Source organism: Elephas maximus, chromosome 7, assembly GCF_024166365.1.
Source record: "Elephas maximus indicus isolate mEleMax1 chromosome 7, mEleMax1 primary haplotype, whole genome shotgun sequence".
NCBI classification, from domain to species: Eukaryota; Metazoa; Chordata; class Mammalia; order Proboscidea; family Elephantidae; genus Elephas; species Elephas maximus.
In genome coordinates this window covers 28,109,100-28,127,523 of record NC_064825.1, presented here as the reverse complement: position 1 = coordinate 28,127,523, position 18,424 = coordinate 28,109,100, and the positions used below count along the sequence as shown (strand labels likewise).

General features: G+C 44.3%; 2 protein-coding genes across 7 annotated transcripts in view; one reads left to right on the top strand and one right to left on the bottom strand.

The window, feature by feature from the left end:
- FAT3 (FAT atypical cadherin 3) overlaps positions 1 to 18,424 on the top strand; it is a 793,468-nt gene that overhangs the window by 719,265 nt on the left and 55,779 nt on the right. For all 6 annotated transcript variants that reach the window (XM_049889556.1, XM_049889551.1, XM_049889553.1 and 3 more), the window contains exons 14-19: positions 2,683 to 3,072; positions 6,216 to 6,430; positions 7,571 to 7,708; positions 8,645 to 8,788; positions 13,540 to 13,737; positions 16,482 to 17,280. In XM_049889556.1, coding sequence (XP_049745513.1) covers positions 2,683 to 3,072; positions 6,216 to 6,430; positions 7,571 to 7,708; positions 8,645 to 8,788; positions 13,540 to 13,737; positions 16,482 to 17,280 — 1,884 coding nt within the window. The remainder of the gene's footprint in view (positions 1 to 2,682; positions 3,073 to 6,215; positions 6,431 to 7,570; positions 7,709 to 8,644; positions 8,789 to 13,539; positions 13,738 to 16,481; positions 17,281 to 18,424) is intronic.
- On the bottom strand, positions 11,772 to 13,084 carry LOC126078831 (40S ribosomal protein S12-like). The gene is made up of 3 exons (XM_049889652.1): positions 13,025 to 13,084; positions 12,245 to 12,430; positions 11,772 to 11,897 (listed from the first exon to the last, which is right to left on the bottom strand). Exons 1-3 carry the CDS (start codon positions 13,082 to 13,084, stop codon positions 11,772 to 11,774), a joined length of 372 nt encoding a protein of 123 aa, XP_049745609.1.

Below are 18,424 nucleotides of genomic sequence, written 5' to 3'. Positions count from 1 at the left end.
AAACAACCTAAGTGCCCATCAACAGATGAATGGATAAATAAACTATGGTACATACACGCAATGAAACACTACACAATGATAAAGAACAACGAGGAGTCTGCGAAATGTCTCACAACAGAGATGAATCTGGAGGCCATTATGCTGACTGAAATAAGTCGATCATGAAAGGACAAATATTGAATGAGACCACTGTTATAAAAACTCATGAAAAGGCTAACACAGAAACAATCTTTGATAGTTATAAGGGTGGGAAAAAGTAATGAGGAAAAAACACTAAATAGACAATAGGTAAGTGGTAACTTTAGTGAAAGGTAAGACGGTACACAATACTGGGGAAGTCAGCACAACTTCACCAAGGTAAGATCACAGAAGCTTCATAACACATCTAGACTCCCTGAGGGACCAAATTACTGGGCTGAGGGCCGGGAACCATGGTCTCGAAGGACATCTAGCTCAAATGGCATAACACAGTTTATTAAAAAAAAAAAAAAAAAAAAACTGTTCTACATCCTTCTTTGGTGAGTAGCATCTGGGGTCTTGAAAGCCTGTAAGTTTAGATGGCTATCTAAGATACTCCAAAGGTCCAGCCCCATCTGGAACAAGGGAGAATGAAGAAAACCAAAGACATAAGGGAAAGATTAGTCCAAAGGACTAATGGACCACAACTACCACAGCCTCCACCAGACTGAGTCTAGCACAACTAGATAGTCTCTGAATACCACCACCAACTGCTTTGACAGGGATCACAATACAGGGTCCTGGGCAGAGCCAGAGGAAAATATAGAACAAAATTCTAACTCACAAATAAAGACTAGACTTACTGGTCTGACAGAGACTGGAGAAACCCCAAGAGTATGGCCCCTGGACACCCTTTTAACTCAGTACTGAAGTCACTCCTGAGATTCACCCTTCATCCAAAGATTAGACAACCCCATAAAACAAAATGGGACTAAACAGGCACACCAGACCAGGGGCAAGGACAAGAAGTCAGGAGGGGACAGGAAAGCTGGTAATAGGGAACCCAAAGGCAAGACGGAGAGAGTGTTGACACATTGTGGGGTTGGCAACCAATGTCACAAAACAGTAAGTGTATTAATTGCTTAATGAGAAACTAATTTGCTCTGTAAACCTTCATCTAAAGCATACACACACACACACACAAAACGAATACATCCAGGAGCCCATCACTTATTACCACCTCCATGTTCTAAATAGACCACTTCTAGCCACCGCCACCATGACCACCCTTGTTCAAGCCGCCATTATCATATGCCTATATTACTGCAGGAGTCTGCACTGACACAGACTGGCCTCCTGTTTCCTCTTGCGGTCCTTCAATCTGTTCACAACTGGCAGCCTGAGTGATCCAGTTAAAATCTAAGTCAGATCATGTGAGCCCCCTCCTCAAAGCCCCCTAGTGTCTTCCCACCTCAACTAGAATAAATGTCACAGTCATTAAATGGCCACCATAGCCCCACACAATCTGCTCCCTGCCCCCTTGTTGCTCTGGTCTCATCTCCTACTTCTCTTCTCTTGAGGCTATTCACATTGGTGTCCCCAACAGTGCTTCTCAAACTTACCGGATATGTTCCCACCTCAGGACCTCTACCTTTGCTGGTGCCTCTGTCTAGAATGTTCTTCCCCTATATATCTGCACTGTTTACTTCCTCACCCCCTTCAGGTCTTTCCTCAAATGTCTACTCTCCTTGGAGGCCTTCTCTGACCACCTTGTTTAAAATTATAACTCCCGCAATGCCGCCCCAGCACTCCCTGTCTCCGTTTATGATTTTATTTTCTCCACAGCACTTTTTACCTTCTAACATGCTAGTTATTTTTATTTGGGGGGGGATAGAATTTGCATGCCATAAAATTCACCCCTTTAAAGTGTATCAAACCAAAAAACCAAACCAGTTGCTGTCGAGTCGATTTTGACTCCTAGCGACCCTACAGGACAGAGTAGAGCTGCCCCATAGAGTTTCCAAGGAGCACCTGGCAGATTCATACTGCCCACCCTTTGGTTAGCAGCTGTAGCACTTAACCACTATGCCATGTGTTTTTAGTATAGTCACAAGGTTTGTACAACCATCACCATTATTTATTTCCAGAACATTTTTGTTACCCCAAAAAGAAACCTTGGACCGATTAGCAGTCGCTCCCCTTTACCTCTTCCCCCCCCCCCAAAAAAAAAAAACCAAACCAAACTCCTACTAGAATGTAAAATTCTCCTCAGGAAATTTTCGAATCTTTTGTTCATTGCTGAATCTCATCTCTAGCGCCCAGAAAAAGTGCCCAGTATATCCTAAATAAATATTTGTTGAAGTAATTGATTAACTAATTTGTACTTCTTTTTCTGTGATATATCGTGACCCATGTATCGGTTGGCATCTCAGCATTTTTCTTAAAAATCTGTTTGTTTGTTTTTTTAACGGCACTGGGTTTTGTTGGGTATGTTAAGAGTATCTATTTATATTTGTTGCAAATGTTTCCCAGTTTCCTTACCTTTTAATAGAGTGGTATATTTCTTACAAACTGAAATTTCGTCATTCAAAGTACCAGAGCTCTCCATTTCTGTAATTTCTGTTTATCTTTGTATGGCTCTTCAAAAGTTGGCAAAGCCATAAAATCTAATGCAGAGCATTGGGCCACGACGTTCTTTTTGCTCACATTCTCGCGTCTCCCCAGGCATCAACAGGAAGGTGGTGTACTCCCTGGCAGACTCCGCCGATGGATTCTTCTCCATTGACGGCTTGTCTGGCATCATTATCCTGGAGCAGCCACTGGACCGGGAGCTGCAATCTTCCTACAGCATCAGCGTGCAGGCCACTGACCAGGGCCCTGGGCAGGCCCTGTCCTCTTTCACCACCGTCACTATCACCGTCCTGGACATTAACGACAACCCCCCTGTGTTTGAGAGGAGGGACTACCTTGTAACAGTGCCTGAGGACACCTCCCCTGGCACTCAAGTCCTTACTGTTTTTGCCACCAGCAAAGATATTGGCACAAATGCTGAGATTACATATCTCATCCGGTCTGGGAATGAACAAGGGAAATTTAGAATCAACCCAAAGACAGGTGAGTAAATAGCAACCTACTTAGAATTCAGGGCTTCATTATGTCCTATTAATGCTCTAACTGCCCTTCAGAGTGGCCTCTTCTTCCTCCTTCTGCTTCCCTCACAGTAGAAGCAAATCTTCTCTTAGCATGGCCTACATGCAGATCCAGTGTGTCCTCCACCATTCCACATAAAAGGATGCCCCTGCTAAATGTTAAGCTCCAAGCTGTGCAGTTGTGGAGATGATGCAAACAGTTAACATGCTCAGCTGCTAACCAAAAGTTTGGAGGTTCAAGTCCACCCGGAAGTGCATTGAAAGAAAGGCCTGGTGATGTACTTCCAAAAAAATCAGCCACTGAAAACCCTATGGAGAATAGTTCCACTCTGACACACATGGAGTTCCCATGAGTAGGAATCAACTTGGTGACAACTGAGAGCTGGGGGATCTGTGTGTTTATTTGCCAAATATATGACCTCCAGGTTGGCTGCAGGATTTCTCTATAAGAGGGCTTGGGAGCAGCAATGGGGTTCATAGGCGGGGCCACAGAATTTGTCTTGAAGTAGTATTTGCATACCATACACAAGAACTTGTTTTTCTCTTTTCCGTGTTTTGTTTGTATGTTTTTTACTTGGATGATCTATTTACGTATTTGGAAGTTTTCCTAGAGATTAGGCTCCTTTGTCCCTTCTACACTTAGGCTACCACTCTCAGGTTCCCTGCCACAGGTAAGTGATCTGGATGGTGATTTGCAGGCCCTCTCAGCCCAGCACCCCAAGTGGGATTATCAATCAGTTGGAACTGGTGCTGTATGTGAACTCTGTCCTCCAGTCTTAGTCATTTCTCACCAGGCCTTTTTCCAGCTCTGGGAGAATGTGTGCATCACCCAGGGAAAAGGTGCTTAGGAAGAAACTGAGAGAATAAAGAGACAGCCCTTGGGCTTTCTCTTCGGATCCATAACAAGTAGGGGTGCTTTGAGTAAAGATGGTAATTCAGAAAACAAGTTTGGGTATTCCTTGAAGAGTAAACGTACTCACACTTTTATTTTTATAAAGTATATTAATATTTTTCAAAGCACTTTCATGTATTTCATTTTGTTAACCTATTTTCCTGTAAATAGGCAAGGTAGTTCGCATTTTGCAGATAAGAAAGGTGAGTCTCAAACCTGTAAGTCTTTGGGCGTATTTCCCTCTTATCACTCTAGAAGTAGGCACTTGTTGAGCAAGGTAGGAAAGCAAGTCCATTCTAGCTCAGTAATGCAAACAAGAAACTATAGTAATTACCAACATTTATTTAATATGGCGAATATGCCAGGTTCCTATGATATTGTTTTGTATTTTTCACGTTTTCCATACAAGAAAGCAGAGATTTAGAAAGGTTAAAAAATTTCCCTAATGTCTCCTGTTAGTAAGTGAGGGTTTTGGGATTTGAACTCAGATCTCCCTGACACTAGAATCTATGCTCTGATCTCTATGTAATACCGTCACAGGGGATGCAAAGCTGAAGGAGATACATACCTGCTCTGCCCCTAAGTATATATATATAAAAAAAAAAAAAGTGTATAGGAATGTGGAAATGTTGTTGGAGGAATTGCATTAGCAGCTTCTCCCAGCAGTAACTCTGTTTATTAAGGTCTTCACTTCGAATTAAAATGTATGGAGATTTTCCTCATTTAAATATGTGTTAGCCTTAGCCTGCCTAGTTATGGCCATTGTATATGGACACCATGGGAAAGTGGCTAAGTAGTGTTTAAATTTGGCATTGGATAATGAGACCGGGATGCAAAGTAAAGCACTAAGGGTGGTAATTGCTAAGAAAACTTAATTATGGGGGAAAAGAAGCCATGGTTATAGGTATGACTTCTGTTTCCTGTCTAGTGTAGAAAGAGCCTGTGGGTAGCCTTAGCTCGTAGAAAGGTTTTCAGTCTGGAAGTGTGAGCAAAGGTGACAACCTTACCTTGGACCTGATGATTGCTCCAGTGGGAAAGAAGGTAACTGCCCTTAACAACGTCACAGGGAGAACAATGACCAGTTGCAGAATGCAGTGCTGGATGATCTTGCTGGAAAGGGTTAGGATGGAAGGGATATAGCAGTACAGAGCACCTCCTAGGCGCAACACCCAGCTAGCTGCTTTCACTTGTTCTGCTTGCTTAATTGGTGGTTTAGTGGGAGAATCCTCACCTTCCATGGGAGACACCTGGGTTTGATTCCTAGCAGATACAACTCGTGTGCAGCCACCACCCATCTGTCGGTGAAGGCTTGCATATCGATTGCTATGATGCTGAATAGGTTCCAGCAGAGATTCCAGATTGAGATGAACTAGGAAGAATAGCTTGGTGACTTACTTCTGAAAATCAGCCAGGAAAAGGGCTGTGGATCAAAGTGATCATGCGGATGATGTAGGACCAGGCAATGTTTTGTTCCACTGTGTGTGGGGTCTTTGTGAGTCGGAGCCAACTCCACAGCAGCTAGCAAGAACAACTTAATTTATATAACACTTGATACAGGCACTATCATCTCCATTCTATAGTTGTGGACACTAAACTCACACTTAATATTTGGCCACTGGACTGTTTGTTTCCCAGGTATTGCCTTTTCCACTATGGCACCATACTTTGAGATTTCTGAGATCTTTGCTCTCTCTTTGCCATAATTGTTTTAGATAAGCACATTATCCCTTGATAAGGCACCTTAGCTGTTAATTCAGTTTAGTTCAGCCTGAGAGTATCTACTTACTGACAAGAGGTGGAGTCATACATTTCTATACACACAGCTCATTCTCAGTCTGCCTGGGTTTTACCTGAGGGATGAAGAGATACATATCAGGGATGCTGGTTCCTGTCCCTGCTTCCCATTGCGTCAAAATGAACAATGCCAGCGATTTTCTAGCTGCTTGAGAGAAGTTTTTTGAGAGAAGTTTAGGAATTGTTACAGAAACACCCACGGACCTTCAGTTTTCTCAGTGCTGTGTTTGATGGATAGCTGTGTTTTAACTGACAGCATTAATCAGACTTCGGAAATGCTTTCAGTAGGGCTTTAAATGAACAGATTACTGTATATCTAAAATCTTGGCTGGAAATGATATTATAAATATTACCAAGATTATGGAACCGCTGACCAATGTGTTTACCTAATCAAATCTAAAAGTCTCCATTTTTCTCCAAAGGGGGGATTTCTGTCTCTGAAGTCCTGGACTATGAATTATGTAAAAAGTTTTACCTGGTAGTAGAAGCCAAAGATGGGGGCATCCCAGCCCTCAGCGCTGTGGCCACAGTCAGCATCAACCTCACTGATGTGAATGACAACCCTCCCAAGTTCAGCCAAGACATCTACAGTGCCGTCATCAGTGAGGACGCCTTGGTCGGGGACTCTGTCATTTTGGTAGGTGACAGTATGGGGGGTTCAGATGCCTGTCCCTTCTCCCCATCCTCTTCTGTCTCTGATTCTTGCAGCATCAGGCAGTGGGTGGTCACAGCCCTCTAATAAATAACAATACATTCTTTTTTAAAAAAATGTTTATCGTGGTAAAATATACATAACGTAAAGCTTACCATTTTAACCATTTTTAAGTGTACCATTCAGTGACATCAATCACAACATTGTGCAACCATCACCATCATGCAATTCCAAAACCTTTTCAACACCTCAAACAGAAACCCAGCACCCGTTAACAGCAGCTATTCGTTCCCGCCTTCCCCCAGTTCCTGGTAACCACTAATGAACTTTGGTCTCTGTGCAATTGTGTATTCTGGATATTTCATATAAGTGGGATCATACAATATTTGTTCTTTTGCATCTGACGTATTTCACTCCGCATAATATTTTCAGGGTTCATCCACGTCATAGCATGTGTCAGAATTTCATTTTGGGCAGGGGACTGACTGATGCTCCATTATGTGTGTGAAGACCACTTTTTTTTTTTTTAACCCATTAATCTAGCAATGTATGCTTGGGTTGTTTCCACCTTTTGGCTTTTGTAAATAACAATGTGCATTCTTTACACATTAGAGGTGGACTTCCTGAGCCCTCTCTCCTTCCTAGACATTACAAGACTATTTCCATACACAGAAATCCCAGCATTACCAATGGAGGGCAGCAGACACTGGGGCAGTATGTTTGCTGTGTGGGAAAGGGGAGCTTTCTTGGCTTTCTGAACACGGAAATACATAGGTTTAGAAAATGCCTGACTCAGCGACAGAGGCCATTGCTCTGCACAAATCAAAAGAAATTATGAAAGCCCCCCTGTCAGGTCTGAGCTCTGTCCTTCCTAGCTCAAGGCCTAAAGAAAATCAGGCCTAACAAGCATCAGGCTTTAGGCAGTTAAGAATTAACATAGAAACAAAATGGCAACTTTTGTACTGGTGCTGCCCTCCATCAGACAACTGACCATCTCTCCCACTGGGGCCAAGCTCCTACCCATCAGAGCTCTGCCCATTTTAATAGACCTGGGACCCTGAGAATAAACCTTTCCTCTGTCCCTTATGTTGTATCTTTTCTTTGTTTTGCATCTTTTCCATGAAGCTAATAGCAGAAGATGTAGACAGCCAGCCTAATGGACAGATTCAGTTTTCCATTGTGAATGGAGATCGAGACAATGAATTTGCTGTGGAGCCTGTCTTGGGACTTGTGAAGGTTAAGAAGAAATTGGACCGAGAACGGGTAAGCTAGTTTAAGCCAGCAGCTCCCTTCCAGTCCACACCCACCTCTGCACTGGAATCAGGGACACAGGCCATGTGTATGAGCAGGAAGTTTCTACATTCTAAGCAATGAGAGTAAATAGGGATGGGCTAAAGTACAGCATGAAGTATTTTGGGTTACACTTTCGAAAGAATTCCCTGCCAATTGATGCTGGCAGTTTCTTCCTTATGGGAAGTTTAAGGAAAAGGCAAAATATGTGTCTCTTTGTGGATAGTTTGAAATTTCTTCCTTCCTGGAGCAAAGAGGCAGGAAAATACCCTCAACATTGAGATCCTGTGGTTCTGGCTTCATTAGACACTTTAGCCCTACCAAACAACCATTCAAAGGTATCCAGGTCAGAAAGAATGACCCAGAAGATTTTTCTGCCTGAGGTTAAACTAAGTTTCTAAGCATTTTCACTCTCAACCAAAAATAGGAGAAATTAAAGATGGAAAAAGATGCCATAGAAGATGCTGAAAAGCAGAAAGACTTCACTGTGTGATATATTCCCATGATTTAAGAAGTATTAAAATTGGCAAATAGGACGGATGAGTGGTGACAACCCTAGAACAAAGGCCTAGGGTCGTGGTTCTAATGGAGGGAGGCATTTTTACCCCCAGGGGGCATTTGGCAATGTTTGGAGATATTTTTGACTGTCATAACTGGGTGGGAGGTGCTGCTGGTATCCAGGAGGCAGGGATAATGCTAAATATCCTAAAATGCACAGGTCAGCCCCAGACAACAAGGAATGATCCAGCCCCAAATGTTAGTGGTGCCAAGATTAAGGAATTCTGGCCTAGAGAAAGTGAAGGTGGCTGATCTTTAACGAAGCACTGCCTGGTTCTGGAATCCCTCTGGGTGTGAACAGAAGGAATAAGTGCTACACTTCTTTACTGCCAGCGCTTTGTGCTTTGACAGGTGTCTGGATACTCTCTGCTTGTCCAGGCAGTGGACAGTGGCATTCCTGCCATGTCATCAACTGCAACTGTCAACATAGATATTTCTGATGTGAACGACAACGGCCCGGTCTTTACACCTGCGAACTATACTGCTGTGATTCAAGTAAGCAAATCTCACCTACCAGACCTCGCCCTTATGCACTCAGCCTCTTTTTCTGCTGTGATTTACTTATTATGGTTAACTATTATTTTTAGGTAGATAGATAGATAGCTGCCATTGAGTCAACTCATGGAGACCTTATGTACAGCAGAATGAAATGTTTCCCGATCCTATGGCATCCTCAGACTGGCTGGCATCTTCAAGTCCATCACTGTGGCGATTATGCCAGTCCATTTCATCCAGGGCCTCCTTCACCCTCTTGGACACTCTACTTCACCAAACATGATGTCTTCCTCTAGCAATTGATCCTTCGTGATGAGGGATCCAAAGCAAGCAAGTTATGAGGGTTCTGTTATTATCCATAAGGTTTTCATTGGCAACTTTTCAGAAGTAGATCACCAAGCCTTTCTTCCTAGTCTCTCTAGGAAGCTCTGCTGAAACTTGTCCAGCATAAGTGACCCTGCTGGTATTTGAAATACCACTGGCATAGGTTCCAGCATCATAGTAACACACAAGCCACCAGACAGGTACCCAAAAAACAAACCCATTGCCATTGAATTGATTCTGGCTCATAATGACCCTATAGGATAGAGTAGAACTACCCCCATAAGGTTTCCAACGATCTCTGGTAGAATTTGAACTGCTGACTTTTTGGTTCGTAGCCATAGCACTTAACCACTGGGCGCCAGAGCTCCACCAGATGGGTGGTGGACTATTATTGTTACCTAGTATCAACTCATCCTTTCATCGGGTTGGTGGGAAGAGAGCCTGATTCTTTTCCCCCTAACTGATTCATAAACATTGATAAGACCCACCACTACTGGGTTCTTTGAGGTGTTGATTGCTTTACGTACATGATTTATCCTCACAACGACAACGTGAAGCATTGATGATGGGTTGCCCCCACTTTATAGTTAAAGGAGCTGATCTGAGAGGTTAAGCAGCTCATCTAAGGTCATGCAACTGCTAAGTGGGAGGGTCAGGATTTGAACTCAGGTCTGTCTTCTGCAAAAACTATCCTCTTCCCACAATGACAGGCTGCCTTTAAGCAACCTTGTGCTATTCAGGCAGAGAAGTTAGACTCATGGAAAATGTCTCATCAGTCAAAGGGAGATTGGGCACCAGATTAGAGCTGCTGCTCATTATAATTAATTTCTGCCTTAGTCTTCTAGTGCTGCTGTAACAGAAATACCACAAGTGGATGGCTTTAACAAAGAGAAGTTCATTCTCTCACAGTCCAGTAGGCTAGAAGTCTGAATTCAAGATGCCAGCTCCAGGGGAAGATTTTCTCCCTCTGTCATTCTGGAGGAAGGACCTTGTCATCAGTCTTCCCTTGGTCTGGGAGTACCACAGCACAGGAACTCAGGTCCAAAGGATGCACTCTGCTCCCGGCACTGCATTCTTGATGGTATGAGGTCCCCATGTCTCTCTGCTCGCCTCTCTCTTTTGTATCTCAAAAGAGATTGGCTTAAGATGCTATCTAATCTTGTAGACCTCATCAATATAACTGCTACTAATCCATCTTATTACATCATAGTGATAGGATTTACAACACATAGGGAAGTCACATCAGATGACAAAATGGCAGATAGTCATACAATACTGGGAATCATGACCTAGCCAGGGTGACAGGTATTTTGGGAGGACACAATTCAATCGATGACAATCTCCCATAAGCAATTTGTTTAACACTTTAAATCCACCTGCTCTTTAAAAGCAGATTGTGATTTTCTGCTAGTATTCTGCTATCAGGGACTGACTTTTCCTCTCTATTTTATTTCAAAGAAATTTCATGAGCACAGTGCTAGGCACTGAGGTACCTCCATTTCCCAGTGTTTCTAGAAGCTAGAAGCCCAACTTCAGGAGGATCTGGAGACTTGACCCTGGAATATTATTAATGTGAAGGACTTAGAGGAAGGAGACAGGGGTTAATATCCATGTCGTAGGGGTCCGCAGATATTCTAGAGAATCAGCTCTTGCCTCATCCAAAGTGACCTCAGAATCACCCCAGTGATTTTCAGAGCTATGTGGGTGCAAGGTGAGATGAGAGGAGACCAGGCCATGAGAGGCCCCTTTGGAATAACATTCAAGACTTTGAGCCTGACCATCCATAGCCAACTTCCTCCCTGTACCACTGAGGTGTCCAGGAATCAGGCTGGGAGGCAGTCATAAGGCAGGCAGCTATCTGCTTCATTCCCGCTCCCTTGTAAGCGTAATCCAATTCCTTCACCAGGGGTATTTTTGTTTTCCCCTCCTCTCTAATCCTTTCTCCAGCAGCTGTGCATTCTTACCCCTCTCCTTCTCCCACAAAGCTCCACTGGGGGGGTCTGCACCTTCCTCCATTTCTCTTTCCCTCACAGGTTGCGCTTCTCCATGACTCTCTCCCACAGTGGCACTCTCTGCCTCTCACTGCTTCTGTGTGCTTGCCCTACAACAAAAAGGCTTTGCGTATTCAATATTTGGTTTTATGGCATGCATCGGTCAGCCTGACAGACTGTGTTCAAAGGCACAGCAGGAAGTCAGCAGTGAAAGAACCGAGAATCTCTAGCCCGTGGGCGGGGACCGTGTCTCCTAGTAGAAGCCCGGGCCTGTCTGTATCATATTTCACCCTTTTCTTTCTCAGAGGGTGACCCTGAGGGCACACATTTTCTCTCCCTCTTCCTCTCCTCTATGGAGGAAATGGCCTTGATAAAGTGAGCAAACAAATCAATAAATCTCCTGTTTTGTGTGGTGCTGAGTATGTTGTCAATGTGAAATAGTAAATCTACGCTGGGCTGAGGTGGTCCCACGAGCGATTCCAGGGGGAGTTGGTGCCTCATTCTTGAGGACCAAGAGGGCACTGGAGAAAGAGGAAAAGAAGGAGGAGGAAAATAAGAGGGCTTCTTTCTTTCTCCTTCAATAAAGTTCCTCCCTTTTTCCAACCCAGAATGACTTCCTTATACCAACACTTTTTTTTTTTTTTTTGAGAATCAAATTTTTTATTTGTTCATTTCTTGCATCTGAAATACTTGTCGATGACATCCTTGGCCCAGGATTCTTTGCCATAGTCCTTAACAACCACGCCACTGCAACCAACCACTTTGCGGGGGTTTCCCTTCTCTGCCACTTTTGCCTAGGCCTGAGGCAGTGGCGATTCAGTGGTAGAATTCTCACCTTCCGTGTGGGAAACCCAGGCTTATTCCAAGCCATTGTACCTCGTGCACAGCCACCATCCCTCTGTCAGTGGAGGCTTGTGTTGTTGTGATGATGAAGAGGTTTTAGCAGAGCTTCCAGACTAAGACAGACTTAGAAGAAAGGCTTGGTGATCTACTTCTGAAAATCAGCCAAGTGAAAACCCTATGTGTCACAATGGGCCGATCTGCAACCAATCATAGGGATGGTGAAGGATGGGGCAGCATTTCATTCCGTCGTGTATGGGGTCGCTATGAGTCAGAAGCCAACTCAATGGCAGCAAACAACAATAACAACCCATCCCCCTAGTTTCTTATTGTCATAAACCTTGGCAGCTTCTCGAATTCCCTGTGCTAGGCCCTCATGGACCAGGGCGGTCTTCAGCACCTCTTGTAAAGCAGTATCAATGTCCATTACACCTCCAGCAGCAGTGCCTTCCTCAGCCGTGGTTGTGGGTTGCAGGTGAAACCAAATCTTGAATGTACCCAAACTTCCAAGCCTTTGTACAACTCAGAGGTGGCAGGAAAAGAACCCAGCAGCACATGGTTTTTATAAGACAAATTCAACACATAAAACTTGAACATGCCTGCCCCATGCATGACTCCCTTCCAGACTTCAGTGTATCATTGTCTTCATTTCTGTGACCCACGCTCACTTACTCCTAAGTCAGCATCATCAAAAGGTCTGAACTGATACAACAGACTTCAGGCCCAAGCTGTGGTCATGCTAATGTCTAAACAGAGTAGGGCAAGAAAACCAATGCCTGAGGCACAGAGGAATTTAATTTGGCATTTTCTAAGTGAGGATAACCTTACCACTCGAAGAAGGAGTGATAAAGTCTTTGTATTTCCATTCTGGGGAAAAGGCAGAGAAGTTCTGCAAAACAATGCGTAAATAGTCAGTCCCATCTGGGCTTCCAAAATGTCTGATGAAGTTTAGGATTTTCTTTCTCTGCATTCTCAAGTTGAAAAATATTCTACCCTCTCCCATTTCTTTAAGAAGCACATCCAAACTGTGAAGTCCAGTTCTTTATGTGGCGTATGCTTTGTATATTTATTATGAAGTTGCCAGCATGTCCCCTAAAAGTCCCATGTTGTGACACTGTGTCACGGTGTTGGGTCTCAACATCACGGTGTTATGACATGTGAGGAAATGCCTTCCCATCCTGGCAAGCTGATGTTTCCTTGGCCTGAGAGAATTTTCAACATGGCCACAAACGCTGGTGAGCACCATCTATTCCCAGAGCTGCTCAGGTAAACTCAGGGTATTTCAGGGTGTAGCCCGAAACCATCCTTGGAACTTAGAAACCCTTTCAACACAAGCCCTTATCTGCTCACCTACAGTTTATTGTCTCATGGAGCAGTCGTGGGGAGAGAGCCAAGGATGGAAAATACAATGCTTACAGGCGCCAGCATGTTTTCAGAAGACAAGATAATAATCACAGGGATTCCCTTCTGCTAAAAGCCCTGTTTCCTAGCACAGTACTCACAGCCAGCAATAATAGGTTTGTGTTTTTTTTTTTTTTTTTTAATGTGAATAGAGGTGTAATTTCATCTTCTTTTTTAATATACTCTTTTATGCAGGAAAATAAGCCAGTAGGCACCAGCATTTTGCAGCTGGTGGTGACAGACAGAGACTCCTTTCACAATGGGCCTCCCTTCTCATTCTCTATTTTGTCGGGGAATGAAGAGGAGGAGTTTGTGTTGGACCCACATGGGGTCTTGAGGTCAGCCGTGGTCTTCCGGCATACAGAATCCCCGGAATATGTGCTGTGTGTCCAGGTATGGTCTCATTCTCTGTCCATATCAGGCTTTCACTCCCGCTTGCTTCTGTGCCCGTTGGTTGGTTTTTCTTTGTTGAGCAAGTCAACATAATTCATTACCATGCAGGAATGTTCCCCTTTTAATCTCAAATTCAATTTCACACCAATAAAAGCGGTCTCTGTGTGTGAAATTGAACAGGAAGGAAGGGAAGCATCATTGTTCAGGAGGGACATTCCTGTAGGGTGTGCCAAGCAGACAATCACTGGGCTCAAATCTGCATTCTGGAAATTTCTGGGGTTCTAACTGGCCCCTAAAGACACCTAATTGTCCAAGGCTTGCTGCTTTAAACAGGGTATTATTTGTTGCATTACCCCAACAGAGGAAGTTACCCGTTATTGTCTTAATGTGTTTGAGTCATATGGTGGCCCCCACTTTTGAAGAAACTTCCTCTTGGTAGAGTTGACCTCCCCCAGTAAGGCCAACATGGACCAGGCACTGAGCTGGCAATGACCTTGAGAAGATGACCCAGACTCCCCACATTTCAGTTCTTCAAGGCCTTCGTGCTGTGTGAAATGAATGGTACAGAAGTGCAAAGGCAACAGGGCTTGAAAGGGTATAGGTAGGAGCTGGAAATGAGAAAACACCAAAAAGTTCCCATGTATGAATTTTACCAATGCCAAGGTTATAGTCCCACCACTGAAACTGAGTGACCTTTTTTTTTTCCACAACTTCTCACAGAGGGCAGCCTAAACTCATTATCAATGGTGGTAATAATGAAGATAGCAATTCTTTGTATTTCTATATTCTTAATTGCATACGTGATCTCTTTTGGTAAGTTGATCTTATACCACTCCATGAAACCTCCCAAATTAATGACTTCCAGCTCTGAGCCTGTCAGTGAACCCCTCTATTGCCCCTCCCCATGTAAATAATTTTATATCACAGTGTAGGTGCTCAGAGGCACAGAGCTATCTTCAAACCCTCCTCACAGAAGCTAATACAGTTCTTTGCATATTCTGTCTAGTCGTTAGAGACCAAAGATTTGACATCTCAGGCTTTGAAATCTCCTTAGAGGGCTTCCTCCCTCTATCCCTCATAATAAACTTCCAGCAAGTCCTGTGTTCCTTACCTCATTAGGTTCCTATTTGTGTCTGTTACACTCTTACTACCCCTGCCCCGGTTTTGTCCACAACACCCCATACTGGTACTATTGCAGGAGCCTCCTGGGTGATTCCCCTGGCTTCAGCCTCATTCTCTTATTTCCTCCAAGATTAATCATCCCACTTGGATTCTGTCAGTCCCCTAAACAAGGGATCAGCAAACTACAGCCTCTGGGCCAAATCCTGCCCTCAACTTGTTTTTGTAAATAAAGTTTTATTGGAACACAGCCTTGCCTATTCTTGCCTACATATTGTCCTTGGCATCTTTCATGCTACAATAGAAGAGTTGAGTAGTCACAAGAGAGACCAAATAACCTGCAAAGCCTAAGATATTTGTTATCTAGCTCTATACAGAAAAAGTTGACCAACCCTCGACCTAAACTAAAACCATCTCTGGCTCCCTGTGCCCTGAAAACGTGTAGCCTGCAGGCTAAATTCTAGCCTAGACTGTTTCAGATTTCTAATGCCAGTGCCATTAACAGGCATCACTCTCCAGTCTTTCTCAGGCCACAGGCCCATTACCCTCTATCACTTTAAACCCAGCAGCTACACCCATTTCTGTCACCTTTCCGGTCTCTGACATTTGATTGGGCAATTTTTCATCTATAAAGTTCAAACCCATCACTCTCTTTAAGGCCCTCCAGGGTTTGATTTCAAGTTCAGCCTAACTTGCTAATGTTATCTCCTTCTGCATAAACCTTCCATTTCAGCATCTCTGGTTCACATAGCCCATCAAGTAAAGCATGTGGTGATGTAATGATGGTAATAACAAAAACAACAACAATCACATTAACTATCATGCTTTAAATACTTTCTATGATCCAGGAAAGATCTGTTGTTACAGTGGTTGTTCTGTCAATTCTTAAATAAAGATGGAAGAGAAAGAGGTTTTTTCAAGCTGTATATTATTCCTACTGGAAACCCTGGTGGCGTAGTGGTTAAGTGCCGCGGCTGCTAACCAAAAGATTGGCGGTTCAAATCCACCAGGTGCTCCTTGGAAGCTCCATGGGACAGTTCTGTTCTGTCTTATAGGGTTGCTATGAGTCGGAATCGACTTGACGGCAACGGATTTGGGTTTTGTTTGCTTTTTTTTTTGTTATACTGGTGTACTGTTCTTTGTTCTAACTTTTAGTATGGTGTAATTCCCACTTAAATAATACAGTTTTTTAAACGGACAGAAAGGTGCCATCTGGGCCAATCAAAAGTCATGAATTCAACAGAGAACAAGGATTCCTCCTCTGAGTGGGAACACCACTTTGTGGGGTCTCCCTGTGTTTTCTGTCCAAAATTAAAACAAGGCCAGCCTGTTGTGGGCATGTTGGGTCTCATAGTACCTTCTATCTTCCCCCCTTCCCTCTCTACCTCCCACCCAGCTGTATTGTGTTGACACATTTTATTGTTCGTAACAAAGTGTGCATATGGGAACTGAAGGTGATAAATATTCCTCTTACTTAAATGCACGCCTTCAGCAGTTTATAGCAGAGTGGCAGGGGATGAAGGAAGAAGCAAACATGGTTCAAGGTACAGATGTCCTCTGAGGTTTTTTATGATGATTACAACTTTGTCTTAGTACTTTGCCTTTCCCTCTCTTGGTTGCTTTAGGCGAAGGACTCAGGTAAACCTCAGCAAGTTTCTCATTCCTACATCCGTGTGCGGGTCATCGAAGAAAGCATCCACAAGCCCACAGCCATCCCCTTAGAAATTTTCATTGTCACCATGGAGGACGACTTTCCTGGTGGGGTTATTGGGAAGATCCACGCCACAGATCAAGATGTATATGACGTGCTTACATTTGCCCTGAAATCAGAGCAGAAAAGCTTGTTCAAAGTGAACAGTCACGATGGAAAAATCATCGCCCTGGGAGGCCTGGACAGCGGCAAGTATGTCCTGAACGTCTCGGTAAGTGACGGCCGCTTCCAGGTGCCAATCGACGTGGTCGTGCACGTGGAGCAGCTGGTGCATGAGATGCTGCAGAACACCGTCACCATCCGCTTTGAGAACGTGTCCCCCGAGGACTTCGTGGGGCTGCACATGCTGGGGTTCCGGCGCACCCTGCGGAATGCAGTTCTCTCCCAGAAGCAGGACAGCCTGCATATCATCAGCATCCAGCCTGTGGCAGGCACCAACCAGCTGGACATGCTGTTTGCGGTGGAGATGCACAGCAGTGAGTTCTACAAGCCAGCCTACCTGATCCAGAAGCTGTCCAATGCCCGCAGACACCTGGAGAATGTCATGCGCATCTCCGCCATCCTGGAGAAGAACTGCTCAGGGCTGGACTGTCAGGAGCAGCACTGTGAGCAAGGCTTGTCTCTGGATTCCCATGCGCTCATGACCTACAGCACGGCTCGCATCAGCTTTGTGTGTCCGCGTTTCTATAGGAACGTGCGCTGCACCTGTAACGGTGAGTGCTGTGTAGAGTGCCTCCCTTTCTCCCGAGATCTTAGGAGACTGGTAGTTATTCCTAACACACAGGCATTCATTCATTCACTCATTCCAAAAAATATTTGTTGACCATCTACTATGTGCCCAATAGACCCTGGGTGGCACAAATGGTTAAGAGCGGGACTACTAACTGAAACGCTGGTGGTTCAGACCTACCCAGAGGTGTCTCAGCAGACAGGCCTGGTAATCTGCTTCAGAAAGGTCACAACCTTGAAAACCATATGGAGCAGTTCTACTCTGCACACAAGGGGTCTCCATGAGTCTGAATTGGCTCAACAGCAACTAACAACGACGACCATGTGCCCAGCATCGTGATAGATGCTGGGCTACAGGGGTAAACAGGACAAGTTCAGTCCCTACTCTCATGGAGCTTGTAGCTTAGTGAGCAGTACAGATGTACTGTATTATTAGAGGAAATACGTAAGTATTTATTATACGTAAGTATTATTAGAGGAAATACAAAGTCCTACGGGAAGACCCATTTCCTAAAGGAAGTGTCCACTAAGATAAAGGATAAGCAGGAATTAGGCATATGAAATAAGGAACCCTGGTGGCGAAACAGTTAAGCACTCAGCTGCTAACCAAAAGTTTGGTAGTTCAGACCCACCCAGCAGCACCACAGGAGAAAGACCTGGTGTTCTGCTCCCATAAAGACTACAGCCTAGGAAACGCTACAAGGCAGTTCTACTTTGTCACATGGGATCGCTACGAATCAAAAATCCACTCGAAGCCACCTAACGACAACAATTCATACTAACAACAACAACTACAAACATGTGAAGAGGGTTAGGGAGAGAGAATGTTTCAGGCCGAGGGACAGCTTGTGTGAGCAAGACGAAGGGCAAGAAGGAAACCTACACTGAGGGGACTGAAAGGGATGATGACAAAGGAACCCTGTGAGTAGGCCCAGTGGCCACACAAGGGCTGTTAGCCAAGATGAAGAATTTAGAGATTATCCCAAGGCAGTGGGAACCAGTGACTGATTTGAAGTGAAGAAGTAACAGGATCAGATCCGTCTTTCACAAATTGCATATTGGCTGCAGAGGGGAATGGATTCGAGGCGGTCAGACCAAGGCAGGGAAACAAGTTGGGAAGCTGTTGCA